The sequence below is a fragment of the Podarcis gaigeae genome (assembly GCF_964106915.1).
Source record: "Podarcis gaigeae genome assembly, chromosome: 8".
In the NCBI taxonomy this organism is placed as follows: Eukaryota; Metazoa; Chordata; class Lepidosauria; order Squamata; family Lacertidae; genus Podarcis; species Podarcis gaigeae.
Genome location: NC_139684.1, coordinates 72515527 through 72535524, shown reverse-complemented (window position 1 = coordinate 72535524; position 19998 = coordinate 72515527). Strand labels below are relative to the sequence as shown.

Genomic DNA, 19998 nt, shown 5'->3' with positions numbered 1-19998 from the left:
GAGCAGGACTTAAACATTAACATTTCAGGCTGATTCCTGCTGCCCTGGGAAAGGCAGTGAGGTCATGTGCCCATTAAGTGACCTCTTGGCACCCTCTCTCTAGGTTTTTGTTCCGTTCGGAGGTGGGCAAATTCCACAGGGTGAGTTGTGTTAGGTTTGCTGCAGGTGGCTCTATGCTGCAGCAAAGAGTGTTTGTTGTTCTTGTTCATAAGTGAAGCTTTTGAGCCTCTATAGAGTCCTCAGAGCAGAGATTAATCCAGCTCTGATTTACTCGCCCCTGTCCTTGTCTTGGGTTCCACCAATGACAGTATATGAGACTCATACCTCACTGCTGAACAGTAGCAACCTTTCTCATCCATACTGAAGGCTGCTTGGATTCCCAGAGCCTGATTTTCTGACAAAGGTCTTTTTAGTGGTGACACCTGTTTCAAGAGGGTTGAGCTACCTCAGGTGTGTTTTTACACACCGGCCAGTGAAAATGTCTCTATCAAGGCTTTAGAAAACCAACTCCATATCTGTGTTGTTGCTGTTAGTTTTATGGCTTTCCCACCTTTGCTGTAAATGTTAATTGGTGTTGTGAGTGATCATCGTGGTGGGTAGCTGAGTGAAAATGTATTATTATTATTATTTAAATTTGTATACTGCCCTATGTAGTCCAGCAATGTCTGGAGAGTCACCTGTTTGCCAGACCCACTGGAAAGAAGCCACTACAGCAGCGGTGAAGAACCTTCAGCCCTTGAGCCTAATAAGGGTGCCCAGGCCACCCCATTTGGCCTGCAAGGACTTTTGGACAATGCTCCACCCAGGGCCGTCTTAAGCATATCTGGCGCCATGGTGCAAAGATCCCTCCGCACGCCCTGCCCCCCATTTCCCAGAGTTGTCAACCTTTTCCCAAGCCTCTGTGGGGATCACTCTCCTCCCGCGGAGGCTTGGGAAGGAAGCTGCACGCCCGCCAGCCATATGGTTGATGGGGCACAGCTGGTGGGTGTACAGGGAAAGGGGAGGCTGCCGGCAAAGCTGTGCAGTTCCCCACTCGCTGGAGCACCCCTGAGAGGCTGGCACCCTGGCACAATGCGCCACTAAGCCCAATGGGAAAGACGGCTCTGGCTCCACCTACCTCCACTACACCTGACACTACTTACGATGTCAGATGTGATGAAGGTAAAGACATGGCTCAGCCAAAAGGGGATTTGTGGGCACCGCCAATCAGCTCTGAAGAGCATTTTGCAAGGAGCTTCACAAGAACTGACAATCAGATCATAGTCTGCAAGGTCTGCCCAGTGGTGTCTGGTGGAGAACTTTGCGATGGCAAGCAATTATCCAGAGCCCTTTGCAAAGCCTCTACAAGACCCAGCAACCAGCTGATTGTAAGGTCTTGCAGAGTGCATTTGAAAGCTTTTGCCCCCATCGTTTGATTTCAAACCAGATGGGCAGAAAAGGATCTCCCAACTCCTGAAACCCCACTACTTTTCTTCTTAGTCTGGGGGCAAAGCAGAGAGACACATGAGTAGTGGTCTCCCATTGAGCCAGGAGATAATGAAAACCTGATTTCTATCTCATTTGAAGCTGAAATGATTACCTGCATGTGAAGCTCATTGATTTCAGTTCTAACAGCTTGCCTAAGCTGAAGTCAAAGTGATTTTGACTACATCCTGCTGCTGCTGTTTAGCAATCCTCCCTAAATTACAGGCAGGTGCCGGTTTGCATAACTTCAGGAGATGTGTTAAGGTTATAGCTAACTAGCTAGCAGGAATGCATGCACAATAAGGACTTAAGAATGTTTCCCTGGCTGTCCAGCCAATTCCTGCTTCTAGAGGAATTAATAGCAGCTCCAGGGTATGGTACTTGAAAATACCAAAGGGTGTGCCTCCTCTTTCCCTATTTGCTGCTCTGACCCAGAAGGAAACAGAAAAAAATATAGCTGCAAGCCATCTCGTACCTCGGCGTCCAAGTGGTATGTGGGTCCTGGGCAGTAGTACTGCCAGATAATGGGAGAGGCTCCTGGCTCTGTTTCCTAACCAGTGAAAAAGAGGTGGGGGCAAAGGCCTCCAGTTATTACAGTGCCCCATGCGCTTGTTGAGAATTGCTACTGCAGGTGTGCCTTTAAGGAGCAATCTGTTGCAAAACATGTCCGGCCGGGAACAAAACCTCTTTCAAGCACATGGAGTTTCCCCCTTGTTAAGTTTGCCTGCCAGCGAGTGATGCATCTGTGGTTTTGTGGTTGCCTTTCTACTGTCTAACCACCTCTCTCTGCCTTCCAGGGGGCCTGAAACGACGCAACTGGACTTCGCCTAAGGTGGTGGCTGTAGTAGCCAGTGGCTTCCTTCTCTTGGCTGCGATCGGAGTTGGGAGCTGGGCTATAGGTGAGAGTCTCCGCAGGGCTGGAAGAGGCTGTTCACAAGACACGGTGCACATTAAAAACCCGTGATCCTAGTTGCAGGGTGTGTGTGCCTTTTAGATGTATGTTTCCATGTGCAAGGAAAGGGCACTCTATCCAACTCTATCCAGCCCAGGAGGACTTTCAGTAGTTGCCCCAAACTCTTCCCATAAAAGATTCCATCTCTTTTCAAGCATGCTGTAGGAAACAGCTGTAATTTTAACACCAAATGCAACACCAAACAGGGTAAGAACAAACCCTGGAACAGGAATCACATACAGCTGGTAAAAAAACAGGGCGAATCTGTGGCGATCACACAGGGTCCCCGGACGTTTCACCGTCTATTGATCCCTGTGCCGCCACTTAATTTCTTGCTGCCACCACCCAGGCCCTACCTGGTACAATACTGAGTCCAGTCAGGGTTAAATTGGAACATAAACTTCTGTTTATTTATTGCAGTTTAACAAGCATGTGGTTTTATAAATGGTATCAGTCAATTACAATCCTGGGGTGCCTGTCCAGACCTATAACTTCCGCTACCTGCTCTCACTCACTAAACCACCTCTCAGATATTTACTTTTCTTCCTAGCTCCTAACTATTACTCAGCTTATTTCGCTACACTAAATCAACCTACCCTCAGACTCTATCCCAATTCACTCCACCACCCAACTCCCAATGAACTTTTTTCTTCACCCCTCCCAGAGCTGGTTTTATAGCCTCTCTGACTCCACCACTCTGCGTTCTGATTGGGTAACTTGTTTAACTATTTCACCTCCAGCACTCTCATATGTTAACCTCACAGAATGTATCAGATTCAATGCCAGGCTATTTCTGGAGAAATGGCAAACCCTATAGTGTAAGGGAGTTTCCGAGCAGGCAGCAGCATCCCAGTGGTATGAATTCCTGCAGAAGATGGCTCTGCTGGAGTGCTCCAGAAGCCATTGAGGAGCCAAAGTCAGCTTTGGGTTTGGAACCTGATAGTACTACACCTAAGGAACCCACAGCAGGACCTGCGAGCATGGTGAAGACTGTGACAAACCATATCTGAGCTTCAGACAGAAAGCTGATAGTTGTTGACTTCTCCACCACATGGTAATGGACCATGTAAAAGGACCAAGCTGTTCTTCCACAGTCTTACCGAAAAGTATCCAGATGTACTGAATTTGTTGTGGATGATGTTCAAGACATTGCTGCCTACTGCCATGTGAAATGCAGGCCAACGTCCCAGTGCTGCAAGAAAAACCAAAAGGTGCATGGATTCTCTGAAGCAAACAAGCAGAAGCTGGAAGGAACCCTACAGTAACCACAGATTTCTGCGTCATAAAGTGCTGATGGTTAAATGATACCCCTTTCTGCATAATGAACTGATCAAGTTAGAATAAGTGTCCCAATGCACTTTTGTCCCTCTTGCCTGTAAATGAGGAAGAATAAAAATGTATAAAATGGGAAAGGGGGTGGGGAAGGAAGAAAGAAGATGAAACTACTGATCCTGGCATTGCCTCCTATCTAGGGTTGCCATATTTCAAAAAGTGAAAATCTGGACAGAAAATTTGGTTTTTTTTGGCAAAGTTGACCTTTTTTGTGGAGGGGGCAAAGTTGTTGAGCAAAAAATTGAACATTTAGAGCTATTTTTAAGGGAAATTACCAAAATCAACATTGCTAACATGGGTTGCCATACGTCTGGATTTTCCGAGACATTGAAACAACTGCTGACCGATTGCTGGCTATTTGCGGGAAATTTTGGACAAATATGGCAACCCTACTCCTATCTTAAGATGAATGCTGTTCAATCTCAGGGGTGGGCAACCAACGACCTTAGGGTCACTTCTGGCCCACAGCCTAACTTCGTGTGAATACAAGGAGAGGGGTTTGGGAAAGGGAGTGGCTAAGGGGGGGGGAAATGGGGTACCCTTTGCACTTTTGACTCTAGCCCCACCCACCACTGGCATGGGGACCCCAGCTGATTACCCCCAAGAGAATGAGACCCATCACACACACAAAAAAATGTTTCCCACCTCTGCTCTAACTTCACTCTCCTGTCTCTCCATTGCAGTGGTTTCTGTGTTCAGAAGTGAAGGTGAAAGCCTGTATGTTGGTGAGTGTTTGCAAGAGAGCTGTGGCCTCTCTTTTCACATACGGCATCATGTCATAGGGTCCAGTTTACTGGTCTTCTCTAAATCCCTGATCTCATAAATTACCATATTTTTTGCTCTATAAGACTCACTTTTTCCCTCCTAAAAAGTAAGGGGAAATGTGTGTGCGTCTTATGGAGTGAATGCAGGCTGCGCAGCTATCCCAGAAGCCTGAACAGCAAGAGGGATTGCTGCTTTCACTGCGCAGCGATCCCTCTTGCTGTTCTGGCTTCTGAGATTCAGAATATTTTTTTTCTTGTTTTCCTCCTCCAAAAACTAGGTGCATCTTGTGGTCTGGTGCGTCTTATAGAGCGAAAAATACGGCACTTACACAATGCTTTCCCCCAGCGTTCCTTGTGCCTTTTCTCAACCACCCCCAACAATAGCCCTTTAGGGCAGGCCAGTCTTATATTTCTTTCCTGTACTTTAAAGGCCTAATTTTTCAGCAGAGGTTTGATGGGAACAGTGCACAAGCCACATTCCCATCATGACTTCAAAGCGTTACACTATCTCTTTAAACAGTCATGGCTTCCCCCAAAGAATTCTGGGAACTTTCGTTTGTTAAAGGTGCTGAGCGTTGTTGGGAGAGACCCCTGTTCCTCTCACAGCTGCAATTTCCAGAGTGGTTTAGCAATACATTTCTCTTCACAGGGAACTCTGGTATGGAAATAGGGGTCTACTAACAGCTCGCAGCACCCCTAGCAAACTCCTCCTCCCAGAATTCTCTGGGAGAAGCCATGGCGGTTTAAAATGGTATCATAGCCCTTTAGGCACGAATGGGGCCAAAGTTAAAATCAGGCAATTCACTCCCACAAGATAAAGCGATGCCTACCAATTTGGGTGGTGTTGAAAGGGGTTTAGACAAATTCATTGAGGATATGCTATCAATGGCAGCAGGCCTCTGAAAACAGCAGTGGGAGAGAGATGTTGTCTTTCCGCCTGGCTTGCGGACTTCTGGAAGGCACCTGATTGGCCTAAATATGAAAAAGGATACTGGGCTAGCTAAGACCTTTGGTCTGATCCAACAGGGCTCCTCCTAAATTCAGTCCTGAGGTAAATGTGGGGAATTGTGTGAGAATCCATTCAACTGAATTATCCCCAAATCCTGAGGCCATGGCAGATCAAATTAAACATTCATTCAAGATTGTTCCTATATGGATAATTTAGGCCATCTGCTGAAGCACGAAATCTAGGCCTGAACTTACTGTAAACATGCCTATATACTTGCTCATCATGCCAGGTAGACTTCATTGCACAACGGGAGTATTTGGGGGAGCTCTCAGAAGCCGAGCTAGAAAATTTAGGGGTGAAGTCAATACTAGTCCTTGCCCATTGAAATGGATGTGCACAACTAACGGAGTCATTTATTTCCATGGGTCTGCTGTGGGGAGAAACTAGCTGTTAATTAACACGTCATATTTCTAATTTGGCTGCGCCATGGCGCCTCATGCAAGCAGGAGATGCCACCATGAATTAGGAAAGGATTGGTCAGTGTTGGGCTGTGGCAAAGGTGGGGTGAAGTGTGGGTGTATCCTGCCAAGATCTCACACCTTTGTTTGGTCAATGCAGTCCAGGTGAGCTCCGGCGACCTGCGCCTCACTGTGTACGATGAGAATGAAGGGAGGTGGAGGCTGCTCTGTTCGTCGTCCTCCGATGCCCAAGTGGCCACCCTCAGTTGCGAGGAGATGGGATTTGTCAGGTACTTCAAGAGAACGGTAATGGCTGAGGTGACTAAGGGTGAGAGAAGCATTGGCAGAGGAGGCCTTTTGGAGCAGAAGTTTAGAAGAGGGAGCCTCATGAGCCTAGCTTGTCACATAAGAGGGAGAAAACCTGCACCAGTTGAGATGCTCTCTTCTACATAGTACACAGGACCACCCACCTCCTCTGCTTTTTAACTTGGCCATCATAATTTTATTCATTTCACAAAAAGTTTACACTGCTTCATTGTAATGAAGCCTCACAGCAGCTTGCAAAAAAGAATAAAACCACCAGTAAAAAACAATTATTTAAAACCTTAAAAAAATAAGTAAATGATAAGTTAAAAACCTGATTAAGATGCATGCCAGCATTCAACATAACCGATGCTCGCATGGGTCTGTAGCCCTTTCCAGGCATTAACTGCATGTAGGGCTTTTCACCTGTGGAAAGGGAAGTAGGGCTGTACCATCGACTACATCCCAGCATTGCAACCCCTCCGGCTCTGCGTTTAGCTCAGGTTCCTGAGAGCTTCCCTTTGCAGATGGCCACACTGATCACATAGACACTGAGGACAGATCCCCCTGTTTCTGCACATGAGAACTGTGGCTGCATTCAGTGTGTGAGAAGGGCTTTGGAGACATTGGCCACTGGTAGAACTTGTGTGAGAGGTGAGACCAGTTGAGAGATGTAGGTAGGGGTGGTCCGGTTTAAGGAGCCTTGGAAAATGGATAGGATGGGACATGCTTCCTCCCCAAACTGTTGGGCTGAACCAAATGGTCATGTTTGAGTCTTGTTTTGCTCACCCCAAAGAGTGGATGATGTTCAGGGCATGATCAAAGCAGCCTGCAGCATGCCCTTCCCCTGAGCACCCTGCTTTTGGTGCAGAAGGTGGCAGGATAAATCCCTGGCATATTTAGCTCGAAAGCAGCCAATATTGAGCAGCTGTATTCTGCTCTAAAGCTTTAGCATTGGAGGGGGTTGGACTAGATGACTCCTTGGTCATCTTCCAACTCTACGATTCTATGGAAGCTGGGGGGGGGGAGAGGGTGGTAAGCTGGCGCTTTCTAGATATTGTTGGACACCAGTTCCCATCAGCCCCAGCTAGCATGGCCAGTAGTCAAGGATGATGGGAATTCAACAATACATGGAGAACCTCAAGAGGTATTGGAGAACAAGGCTGAGAGAGTCTTCTGCCCAGGTGGGTGACTCAATCTAGAGTCAGGGCAATGCTTCCTGTAGTGGTCACATGGTCAATCCTGGCCACTCAGGGGCCCTTCTAAGGCAAGCATAGTCAAACTCGGCCCTCCAGATGTTTTGGGACTACAACTCCCATCATCCCTCACTAACAGGACCAGTGGTCAGGGATGATGGGAGTTGTAGACCCAAAGCATCTGAAGGGCTGAGTTTGCCTTTTTCTGTTGTAAGGCAACCTCTTTCATTGCCCTTTAAGAATGACCCTTGAAAATGAACCAAGAGGGCGGGGGAGATCTCTCTCGGTCCTGGTGCTGGGATGTAGGCATGGCTGTTGCATTGATACCGACCCCCTCTGTGTTTGCCTGTGCTTTAGGTCTCTCTCCCATTCAGTTCTGGCTGCTGACAGAGCAGGGGCCAATGGGACGTCGGGCTATTTCTGCGTGGACGAGTCCCGCCTACCTTTTGCGCGAAGGCTGAGCGAGGCCATTGTGGTGTGGTAAAGTACAAGATGGACTAGGGTGGGAGGTGAAATCCAGAAACGTCTGGAAGGCCACAGAATCAAAGCCGAAAACCCTGATGGTGGCTGAGAAGCACTAGGCTAGGTTTCCACAGTATCCCTGACATTTTGTCAAGCTGGGGGTGGGGGGTGGGGAACTTAAACACGTTGCAGAGTTCCCAAAAAATAGGCAAATGAGCATAATGGTCACAAATCCAATACATTCAGGATTGGCACAGTCCATAAGAAATCCAGTTGCAGCACTTATAACTTATAAACTTATAACAAAACTTAACACTAAGCATAGTATGTACAGAACATCACACCAGAAGGAAGAGAGATAGAAAGAGAAAGTAAGTCAGTCCCAGGCTCCTTCTGGCCTATATTTATAGTCAGCATGACTTTGACAGAAAGAGATAAGAGAACCAGTTTAAGCCAGCTGTACTCAGCTTCTCTGAAGGAGTAACCCAAAGACCATGAACCTTCATCTTGTTTCTTTCACAAAGAGAAGGTTCCGGAAGCCTCTTGAATGAATTAGAACAGGAAAGATCTCTACACATCAGATCAATGCTTTGTGCACTAAGAAATGCAAACTGACACCTTTGACCCTTCTGGGTGGGGCTGATGGGAGTTCAGCAAAATCTGGAGGCCAACAGTTCCCTCTGCCCTGACCTAGGCCTTGTAGGACGACCTAGACTTGGACCTGTTAGGGCAGGCATGGGGACCCTCCCCAGGGCCATTCTTGACTCACCAAGGGTTCCATATTTTCCTGCAAGACCGTTTTTGTGGAGCCATGCCCTGCTGTCAACCAGGTGACATCACCTTGATGGGCGGGTTTGATGGACGCAGGGGATTGCAGCGGAAAGCAGGGTTGAAACCCTCCTGCTCCACCCATCAGCGGATGGGGAGTTCAAGCCCGCTTGGTCACTGTCTCCCCTCGCTCACCAACTTTGACAGGTGAGCGGAACAACCCACATGCCAGTCACCTGATGTTAGACAGATGGAGGTCCCCGCCCACCTGTCAAAACTGACCCTGTTGGTGGGGCCAATAAATGTTCCCCATCTGCTGTTCTAAGGCGTTTGGCAGTCCCATATGGTGGATCTCACAGACTTAATCCCAACACTTGGTGACTGGATTATATTCTGTCCCCTTATGCTGCTCTCAGCTGCTAAATACTTGCCCTATTCCCATAACAATTGGTACTGGGACAGACCCAGGTGTGGGTGACATTGTTGGCAGATCACATGGCACATGGTTAAACTACAGTTCCCAGGATTCTTTAGGGGGAAGTTGTGCTTTAGATCAGTGTTTCCCAACCTTGTGCCTCCAGATGTTTTTGGCCTACAACTCCCATCATCCCTAGCTAGCAAGACCAGTGGTCAGGGATGATGGGAGTTGTAGGCCAAAAACATCTGGAGGCACAAGGTTGGGAAACACTGCTTTAGATGTGTCTTGGATGAGCTGTAACTGTACTCAAGAGTGAGCACAGACATACTAGGAAAAGCACATCCATCACCAGAATGCTCACTCTTTCTATGAAGCTTCATCACCATATGCATATACCAACAAACTGAATGTTGGCTCAGTCTTAGCCCATCCTCTGCTGTTTGGGCAGCCTGCCTGTCTCTTTGTTCATTTTTAAAAGCATCTCATGAATGCTCATGGGTGCATGCATTCATCTGTTGCCTACAGCTGGCTTCTGGTGCAAACTTGCAGAAGCGTGAGTTATTGGGGTTTTGAGTTAGAGTTTGACCCTGGAGAGAAAGAGGTACCGTTGCAATAAACCCAATAAGGGCTTAAAGCAGGCTTCCTCAACCTCAGCCCTCCAGATGTTTTGAGACTACAATTCCCATCATCCCTGACCACTGGTCCTGCTAGCTAGGGATCATGGGAGTTGTAGGCCACAAACATCCGCCTGGCTTAAAGTCACCGTAATTGTGTGACATTGACATGGCCAAGGTCATTTAGTTCATAATGATACTGGTGGCTGTGTGTAAGCTAGGCTTTTGAAAACAACACCTTCCCCACCCAGCTCTGCATTGGGAAAAGGCACACCCTGTGTGAATTAAAATAAGTGAAAATATCCTTAGTCTGCCTATTTTACATCATTCCCCTGCTAGCCACAGGGAACACAAGGGACTTTTAGGGCCACTATAAATCCTACTCAATGTGAATTCCAGTTTTTGAGTTAGCGAGAAACTGCACCATTGCCTCCAGGCTTGTCATAAGGCCTAGAATCTTGGAAATCAAATGCAGGTGGAGATGTTCAGGAACATGAACTCCGCACCTGGCAGAAAGCTCAACTTGCAAGGAACCTGGAATGCACACGTTCCTGATGAAGGTTCGCTCTCCTTCCTTTCTGCAGCTGAGCCCTCTCCTCTTTCTCTTTCTCTCACAGTGAATGCCCGACAGGCCGATTCCTGGCAACGTTATGCCAAGGTATGGAAACCCCGAACCCTCCCAAGGGCACCGTCTTGATCCACCTGCCTCTCTCTCTCTCTGCCTGCTATCTTGAAGTTCCTCTAACTCTTTCCCAAGTCTCCTTCTGTTGTTCAAATGCCATTAACAGATTTTCATTTTCTTCTTCTGACCTGCTCACACCTAAACACCCCTTGGGACAGTGGAGGCTGGTCTGTTAGGGCAAATACAGTACGCACCACCAGCCTCAGCAAGCCCCCACCTGCCTGCCTTCTAATTTCCAACCAAACCGGGAAGTCCAGAAGGTGGCCCTGACTGCCAGCGGCCAGCATCCTCCTCCTCAGTCTCATTGCTGCCCTTGTAGAAATCATCAGGGAGGACAGGGGCAAAACCACAACTGACATTGGCTCTCTGGCTCCACCTACAGTTGGACTCCCTGCCTTCCACCCTACCAGCCCCAATGAGCACCAGCCATCATTGCTTTTTTAGTTTACCGGCCTTGGTGCTAATGCGAATGTGATCTCATGAAAGCAGACAGAAACTTGCATCAGAACGAGGAAAGAAAGGCAAAGTCAGCTCTAGCTTTGAGGAAGCCATCCGCAGGGTGCCCTCTGGTGGGTTCCTCGGTTGCCAGCAGGTTTACCCATTAGGAGTGGGTCAATGCCTGGCAGCCGCCATTTAAATTTCCCACTGTGCCCCTGACGGCTCTGATGACCTTGTGGGAAATGGAAATCGTGAGTGCTAGTCTGTCTCTGTGTGCATGAAATTAAAGGGTGCTCAAGGAAGGGGGTGACACTCAGCCCAGCCAGGAACCCCAGTAACTGCCCCCCAAAAGCTGTGTGGTGAAGCTGGGACTGGATAAAGGTTCTAGAAATCTACGGACTCATTAGTTGCCAGTAAATGTTAGAAACCTACATTGCCTCTTATCAAGGAATGGCTAAGGAAATACTGTGTGAAGCTTAGGGATGGCAGTCAACACCCTGAGATGGCGGAGAAAACATGGCCTCTGTTTATTGGTCCACCCAATAAACGTGGCCATTTGGCATTTCGTTTTTAAGCTTGCTTGCCTTTTGTGTGGTAACTCTGCCAAGCAGTGCTACAGTTCCCAATGTTCCCTGAGAAGAGGGCTTGATGGTTAAACTGTTCTGGGAGCTGTAGTTCTCTGAGGGGGAATGCAGGTCTCCTAATTCCTCTTCGGCACCCTCAACAAAACAGCAGGGCCTAGAATTCTCTGTGGGAAACCAAACTTAGGACAGGGCGTGCCGTGGGGCTCAGCTGCCCTACAGCTGGGGGGGGAGGCAGCGGGCGGATAGTGCGAAGCCTGCGGGTGCCTGAGATATGTGGCTTGGGCATGCTGCAGGCCCCGCGGTGAGTGCTGCCCGCCATTTTGCCACCTCCCTCAGGGTGACACCCAGGGTGGCCCGCACCCCCGCCCTCCCCTTCCTATGCCCCCGTGTGGCCCATGGCATGCTCTTCATGCAGCAGAATGAGGTGGCAGGATTCTGAGGCAGGGGTTTGCATTGTACTATTTCAGGCAGGAGGAGGTGGATACCACTTAAGAATGCTCCCTGAAATAAACACTTGAGATGGCAAGTTGAAAACAAAAACACAGGCCTATCCCATCAGGGAGAAAACTTCTAACCCAGCTGCTCCCTGTTGCACTAGTTTTCTACTTGTGGGGATGTTGTGGTTTTTTATGTGCTTAGCATTAAAAAAAAGCCCCCCCCAACCCCAACAACACCTGATGTGGTACAGGCCATATCCAGATAACTCTGGTCTCTGCCACTAATATGTTGGCGTGTACTGAGGTAAGGGCAAGGAGGAGCCTGGTCCAAACAGGGTCTGCTCCCTTCACATTGGCACATGTGGAGATGGCTGAAACAGTTGAATAATACCAAACCACTGAACATCCACACCACTGAAACACTTGAATAATAAGGAAACGTCTCATTTGTGGGCAGCAGAGGCTGTGACTGGGGCAGGTCTGTGAATTATTTTGATGGCATGCAAGGGTTGTGTGAACCCTCTGCATTATGTAGCGTACAGGAGGTAGCGATGACCACCAACTAGGATTACTTTAAGAGAGGATTAGACGAACTTGGGGATGTTTACAAGGCTTTCATTAGCTACTAGGCCATTGGAACCAAAGTTGGTGTGCATGTTCATGACAGTATTCTGCAGGTCAGGTATGAAACTCAGCTCAAACCCATAGATCTGATTTTGTTCTTTGCTCTGCAGCAATTGTGGGAATGGGATAGACTCTTAAAAAAAAATGTATCTCAAATCCTAGAGGGTAGCCAGGAAATGGCCCCCAGTTTTAAGTGACGTTACCTGATCACCTGAGGTGTTTTTAGCCAGATCCTGCCCCTTGAAGAACTCATGCCTGTTGTGTTCTTTGCAGACTGTGGACGTAGAAAGTTGTCCGTGGACCGCATTGTGGGAGGACAGGACGCCAGCTTGGGCAAATGGCCATGGCAAGTCAGCCTGCGCTATGATGGGATGCACCTTTGCGGTGGCTCCATCATCTCCAATGAGTGGGTTATCACGGCTGCACACTGCTTCCCAGAGTAAGTCCCTGCCATATCTGTGTTTGCTATTGTGATGGCTCCCAACTTGGTAAGGTTGCTCCTCTCAGGGCTTGCCTTGATGTTTTAGAGTGTTTACTAGGATGTGTGAACCCATCTGAAGGTAGCCCTGTTCAGGGAAGTTTCTAATGGTTGATGTCTTACTGTGTTTTTAATATTTTGTTGGGAGCTGCCCAGAGTGCTTGGGGCAACCCAGTCAGATGGGTGATATATTATTAATATTAATAACAACAGCAACATGAAAAATTGAACTGAATGGCCTCAGTTGGCTTCAGTTTTAATTTGTTCCAAAACAGATGTGATTAGAAATGAACGAATCATGGAATTGAAGAGTCATCGAGTCCAACCCTCTGCAATGCAGGAATCTCAACTAGATCATACATTACAGATGGCCACCCAACATCTGCTTAAAAACCTCCAATGCCCAAGAGGCCACCACCTTCAGAGGGAGTCTATTCCATGGCTGAACAGATCTTATTGTCAGAACGTTCTTCCCGGTGTTTAGTCAGAATCTTCTTTCTTGTACAGTGGACGCTCGGGTTGCAAACATGATCCATGCAGGAGGCAAGTTCGCAACCCTCAGTGCCGTGTCTGTGCATGCGCGGGTTGCGATTCAGTCCTTCTGCGCATGTGCAAAGCATGATTTTACACTTCTGTGCATGTGAGACTGCTGAAACCTGGAAGTAACCTGTTCCGGTACTTCCGGGTTCTGGCACGTCTGTAACCCGAAAAAATGCAACTTGAAGTGTCTGTAACCTGAGGTATGACAGTAACTTGAATCCGTTGGTCCGGGTCCTAGCCTTCAGAGCAGGACAAAACAAGTTTGCTGCATCTACCATGTGGCAGCACTTGAGATATTTAGCTCTTTACCAGGCTAAACATACCCAACTCCCTCAACCGTTCCTCATAAGGCTTGGTTTCCAGACCCTTGATCATGTTGGTTGCCCTCCTCTGCACCTGTTCCAGCTTGCCATTATCCTTAAATTGTGGCACCCAGAACTGGATACAGTCTTCCAGATGTGGTCTGAGCAAGGTGGAAGAGAGTGGGACTATTATTTCCCCTGATTGGGATACCAGCATAGCATTGGCTTTTTTTTTTTGCTGCTGCTGCACCACGCTGTTGACTCACGTTAAGCTTGTGATCTACTAAGACCCCTAGATCCTTTTCACATGTACTACTGTCAATCCAGGTGTACAAATGTGTTCGTTCTGTTGGAGGTTTTCCCATCGGCATCTGGTAGGCCTCTGTGAGAACAGGATGCTGGACTAGATGGGCCACTGGCCTGATCCAGCAACCTCTTCTCATTCACACCCACCCACAAGCCACCAACAACCCTGGCAATGTTGTATATCTGTCCTCCTCCAATCTCTTTCTGTGTCTTAGGCTGATAGCTCAGTTGGTAGAGCATGAGACTCTTAATGTCAGGGCCATGGGTTCGAGGCCCCACGTTGGGCAAAATTTTCCAGCATTGCAGGGGATTGGCCTAGATGGCCCTTGCATTTCGTTCCCTTCCACCTCTATGATTAATTTCAATTTTGATTTCAACAAGTCTCCCCCATCTCTCTGCAGGAGGAATCGAGCACCAAGCAGGTGGCGGGTGTTTGTGGGAGCCATTTCCCAGCGCTCTGCTAAGGGGCTGCAGGTGGGTGTGACAAGTGTTGTGTACCACGGTGGCTACCAGCCCTTCCTGGATCCCAACAGTGAGGAGAACAGCAACGACATCGCCCTGATGCACTTGGCAACGCCCCTTTCCTTTAACGGTGAGAATGTGGTGTCAGGAAGGTGGTTTGGGGAAAGAGTTATTAAGAGCCTGTGGGGCAGGGGTGGGGAATCTGTGAGCCCTGGTTGTTGGACTCCTCCTCCCCCTGGGCGGGGGTAAGTTGGGCAGGAAGAAATGTGCTGATGGAGCGATCATACTAGCGCAGTGTTGAGCTCCATCCATACGATTCCCAAGCCACGCCAGTTATGAGGTTGCTAGCATGATTATATAGCATGTCACCTGCCTTGCAACCTTATGATGAAGGGTAAAGGAGAAATCGGAGGAAGGAAGGAATGTACGCTTGCATGTCCTATGGGGTTGCGATGCACCACAATGCAGAACTTGCCTTTCAAAGTAAGGTGAAGGTTGCGCCCAAGCTTCAACTTGGGGCAACCACAGCAGAAAAAAGTTAACTCTGCATTCAAAGCCAGTGTTGGGGTTCAACATCTAATGGGTGATGGGCCTGGGCACCTGCACACTGGCAGTGCCAAGCAGCCAGCTGAGTTTTTTGGCTTTCAGGAGAGTGGATGGGTGACAGTATGAGCAACCACAGCTGTCAGAAGAGGCAACAGCCACCATCACCTGCTCTCTCTTCTGCAGCATGTCTGTTTGTGGGAGACTGATTGTGCTCTCCCCAAACTCCCTTTCCCCCTCTGGAAAAAAAGAGGAGTCAGCCCAGTGCATAATATTCATGTTTCTGAGTGTGTATGTGAGAGACAGAAAAGAAAAACCCATGGATGTGAGTGACCCGGAAGCTAGGAGGCAGGATGAAAAATTCATTTGCCTTTCGACAATACTTTTCTCCCCACAGAATATATCCAGCCAATCTGCCTGCCAGCTTTGGGCCAGCCTTTGGTGGACGGCAAGATCTGTATCGTTACTGGCTGGGGCAACACCCAGTACTATGGTAAGTACCTCTTGCCACTGCTAAGATGGCAGCAGCTCTTGCAAGCTGTGTTGTGTATCCTTCCCGCTCAGGGGCGCCGACTTATAAAAAATATTGGGGGGGCCCATACCGGGGTCCTGCCCCGGGAAGTTTTCTAAGAGCCGCTCCCGGCCCATTGCTGCTGCTGCCGCCCGCCTCGTGGCCCCCTCGCCAGCTGAGGGAGGGAGAGAGACCGAGAAGGAGAGAGATGCGTGGTGGGCAAGGCAAGTGCCCGCCGCGCCTCGCCTCCCACCGCCCCTCGTGCCGGCCGCCCCCTCCCCTCTCTTCCCCGTGCGCGCTCGCTCGCTCGCCCTCCTCACCCCAGCTCTTGGCCGTTCGCCCCAGGAACTCGCCGCTGTTGGGGTTGTAGATGAACCTCCGCCACTCGGCCATAGACTGGCTGAAGGGCTTCTCCTCCTCCTTGGCCAGAGAGAGAGAGAGAGAGAGAGAGAGAGAGAGAGGCTGGAAAGAGAGAGGGAGCTCGGCGGTTCGCAGGCGGTTTTTCCTCTGCCGAAACAACAGCGGCTCCTCAGAATCGCTAAGTAACTCTCAGGCGCCCGGCGGGAGAGCAGAAGAGAGGAAAAGGAAAGAGGGGCTGGGCCAGTCGCACGCACCGAGCAAAACTACTCGCGCCGCCTCTTTTACTACCGTAATAATTATTTGTTTTAACTCATTACTGAATGTATTTTAAAAGGTAACTATCGTCAAACAAGGAAAATAAAAAATACCAACATAATTTTGTGATTTTACAAAGCATAATATAACTAATAATTTTGTTAAATTATTGGGGGGCAGAGCCCCCCAAACAAATTTTTGAGGGGGCTCGGGCCCCCTCAGGCCCCATGGAGTCGGCGCCTATGTTCCCGCTTCTTATGCAAGTACTGAAATGGCTGTGGGCTGCATCATTCACCTGATAACCTCAGAATTCTGTCGGTTCATTTTTTTTAAAAAAGCTGCGAGGCTTCAAGGCAGGTTTAATTGATGTGGGCCATTCCTTAAAAAAAATAACAACCCAGAAGCCAAAGGGAGAACTGATGTAAGGGCCAATAAAAGCAGAATACAAAGCAAGTAGATGTGTGCTAGCTTGCTCCCCCCCCCCCCCAGTGTCTTTTAGGTTGCGGAACTTAGCCTGCCATGATACAGAATCCCTGTAATTTTGACTATTTCCCCTGCTTATATGCAGACGACATCCAGCTCTGGTTACAGGCAGGTGAGATGAAAAGTGGTGTTCCAGTTGCAGCCCCTTGCATCACTCTGAGCTGCCCATTTTGGCAGCCGTTGCTGCTTCTACTGGGAGTTAATCCCATAGTGTTAACAATGCCCTGTATTCCAGTACAGGAACTGTTCTTAACCTGAGGTACCACTTTAGCTAATGGGGCCTCCCGCTGCTGCCGCCACGCCGCCACCACGTGATTTCTGTTCTCATCCTGAAGCAAAGTTCTTAACCTGAGGTACTATTTCTGGGTTAGCAGAGTCTGTAACCTGAAGCGAGTGTAACCTGAGGCACCACTGTATTGTGAGGAAGAGAGATAAACTTCTCTCTGCCTACGTTCTCCACATTGACCCCTTTGCTCGTTGCACTTCCTTGTGGAAGGGAGCATCGCTCTGTGGTGGAGCACACTTTCTGGGTGCAGAAGGCCTCGGCTTCAAACCCTGGCATCTCCAAGGATCAAGGGAGCAGGCAATAGGAAAGACCTCTGCCAGAAGTACCAGAGACCTGCTGCCAGCCAGAGCTGACTGCACTGGGTCAATGGACAGATAAGTCCAACCTGTTTACTAAGCCTGCTTTCCTATGGCACTCGGTTCTTCCACTTTGTAGGGCAACAGTCTGACGTGCTGCAAGAAGCCAGCGTGCCCATCATCAGCACCAGTGTCTGCAACAGCCCCGACTACTATGGCAGCCAGATCAGGCCCAGGATGTTCTGCGCTGGCTTTGCTGCCGGCGGAACAGATGCCTGCCAGGTAGGTTGTGCTGGGCAGTGGGCAAGGGCAGGGCTGGGGAGGCAAGGGAATATAAGTTATTGAAGGTGGGCGAGGTGTGGTGGACTGCATTTAGAAAGAGAGAGCAAGGTGTGGGTGTTTGGCAGAGGTGGAGAACATTTGGTCATCCAGATTTGGCTGGTCTGCATCATTCATCATCCTTGACCATAAGCCATTCTGGCTGGAGCTGACGGGAATCCTGGGGGGTTGGGGTGGTACAAATTCCCTCATCTTTAGTGTTTAGTAAACTATTTGCTGAACAGCAAAGCAGAGCAGGATGCATGGTGAATTTGTTCAGACACAAAGTGACCCAGGCTAAAAATATCATGGAGCTCAGGCCAACAACTCACATTTCTTCCCTACAAGGTTTATCCCTTAAATTATCTTAGATGCTTTTTTTAATGTGTGTGTGTGTTTTATGAGCAAGAGGTAAAGGACAACCAGCGTTGGTTCGGCCAGTTGGCTTCTCTGCCTGCTAGAATGGAGGGCAAAGGGCTTTTAAACCCCTTCTTCTCCCTGTGAAGAGCGACACAGGCTCAGAATTTCTCCCCTTGTGTGCTCTAGCTGTTGAACTTTGGCCTGCATGGGATAACATGTATGCTATGGGAATGTTTTTCTTCTGTTTGAAAAACAAAACAAAAACCATAATGGCGGCCACGAGGGTTTCAGACAGGACATTAAAATTAGAGATTAGGTTTAAAAAAATGTAGCACATGTACAAATTGATCAGACCTGCACACATAGGTAGTTGGAGATTATTAAATAGTTTTATTGGTTACAAACACCTGATTGGAGCTGGAATGAGGCATATAACATCCCTGGGGAACATGAATGATGGGGGGAAAGGGGCTTACTCTTTCCCTGTGCCATTTCCCTGCTGAAAATTGTCCCTCCAGAACTTAATTCTTGCCCTCAAAGGCACCACTGCAGTTCCAACCCACAGCTGTGGGCTTTGATTGGCCTGTGTTTCTGCTTCAGCACCCTGGCCTTACCTGGTCCACATTTCTAGTTAGAGTGCTATACTATAATTATAATAAGAATAAGATTAAGAATAAAAAAAAATATTTATATCCCACCCATCTGGCTGGGTTTCTGGGCTCACAACAGAATATTAAGAATACGACAAAACATCAAACATTAATAACTTCCCAATACAAGGCTGCCTTCAGATGTCTTCTAAAAGTCAGATAGTTGTTTATTTCCTTGACATCTGATGGGAGGGTGTTCCACAGGGAGGGCACCACTACTGAGAAGGCCCTCTGCCTGGTTCCCTATAACCTCACTTCTCGCAGTGAGGGAACCACCAGGAGGCCCTCGGAGCTGGACGTCAGTGTTTGGGCTGGATGATGGAGGTGGAGATGCTCCTTCAGGTATACTGAGCCGAGGCCATTTTGGGCTTTAAAGGTCAACACCAACTCTTTTGACTTGTGCTTGGAAACGTACTGGGAGCCAATGTAGGTCTTTCAGGACCGGTGTTACATGGTCTTGGCAGCCACTCCCAGTCACCAGTCTTGCCGCTGCATTCTGGATTAGTTGCAGTTTCCGGGTCACCTTCAAAGGTAGCCCCACGTTGCAGTAGTCTAAGCGGGAGATAACCAGAGCCTGGTGGAATGAGCAAGGGTTGTAACTCCTGCTTTCTTCTGCCTGGCAGGGCGACAGCGGCGGCCCCTTTGTGTGTGAGGATGGCATCTCCCGGACTTCCCGCTGGAGGCTCTGTGGCATTGTGAGCTGGGGCACCGGCTGCGCCCTGGCCAATAAACCAGGGGTCTATACAAAGGTCAACGACTTTCAAGGGTGGATCTATCGTGCCATGAAGGTAAAGGGCACCCGGGGCAGTTGGGTGAATCAGTTGCAGGGAAAGCAACAGGGAGCGGCTTGCGGCACCCTAAAAGTTAATGCAGCGGTTGGCAGCCTTTTGGGGATGGTGCTTGTGCAATGGGAATGGAGGCAATTGGCTGACAGGCAGTGACTCCAAGCCTCCTTTCCGCAGGGATCAGTTGCACTAGTGAGTAGGAAGTCAGGTCATGCAGCCAGTTCAGCAAGATTGAAGGTGATGACTTTCGCGATGCCCTGCTTTAGGCAGGTGTCAGCTGTGATATCGAGTTTCTGATAGGTATCTCGGCACCTTAGCCGATCCCAGAAGGCTGATCTCAATCAGCTGACTGCCTCCCTTGCCATTGCACAATTGGGGATGCGCTTTAAGGCTCCTGGTTGTGCCTGGGAAGACCTGTCTACCTGCCAAACAACCAACATCATCACCATCGTATATTTATATGCCACCTGTTGGTCTGGGTTGCCCGCGCCACTCTGAGCAGAATTGAACAAATTATGAAACCGTGGTAAAACATCAAACATTAAAAACTTCCCTATACAGGGCTGCCTTCAGATACTTTCTAAAAGTCAGATAATTGTTTATTTCTAATGGGAAGGC

At 48.7% G+C, this 19998-nt stretch overlaps 1 protein-coding gene across 2 annotated transcripts in view; it reads left to right on the top strand.

Moving 5' to 3' along the window:
- Positions 1 to 19998, top strand: part of HPN (hepsin) — a 33403-nt gene that overhangs the window by 9593 nt on the left and 3812 nt on the right. For both annotated transcript variants that reach the window (XM_083751089.1, XM_083751088.1), the window contains exons 3-12: positions 2262 to 2363; positions 4432 to 4473; positions 6080 to 6209; positions 7776 to 7898; positions 10298 to 10338; positions 12719 to 12884; positions 14473 to 14663; positions 15474 to 15569; positions 17407 to 17549; positions 19219 to 19383. In XM_083751089.1, the coding sequence (XP_083607215.1) occupies positions 2262 to 2363; positions 4432 to 4473; positions 6080 to 6209; positions 7776 to 7898; positions 10298 to 10338; positions 12719 to 12884; positions 14473 to 14663; positions 15474 to 15569; positions 17407 to 17549; positions 19219 to 19383 (1199 nt within the window). The remainder of the gene's footprint in view (positions 1 to 2261; positions 2364 to 4431; positions 4474 to 6079; positions 6210 to 7775; positions 7899 to 10297; positions 10339 to 12718; positions 12885 to 14472; positions 14664 to 15473; positions 15570 to 17406; positions 17550 to 19218; positions 19384 to 19998) is intronic.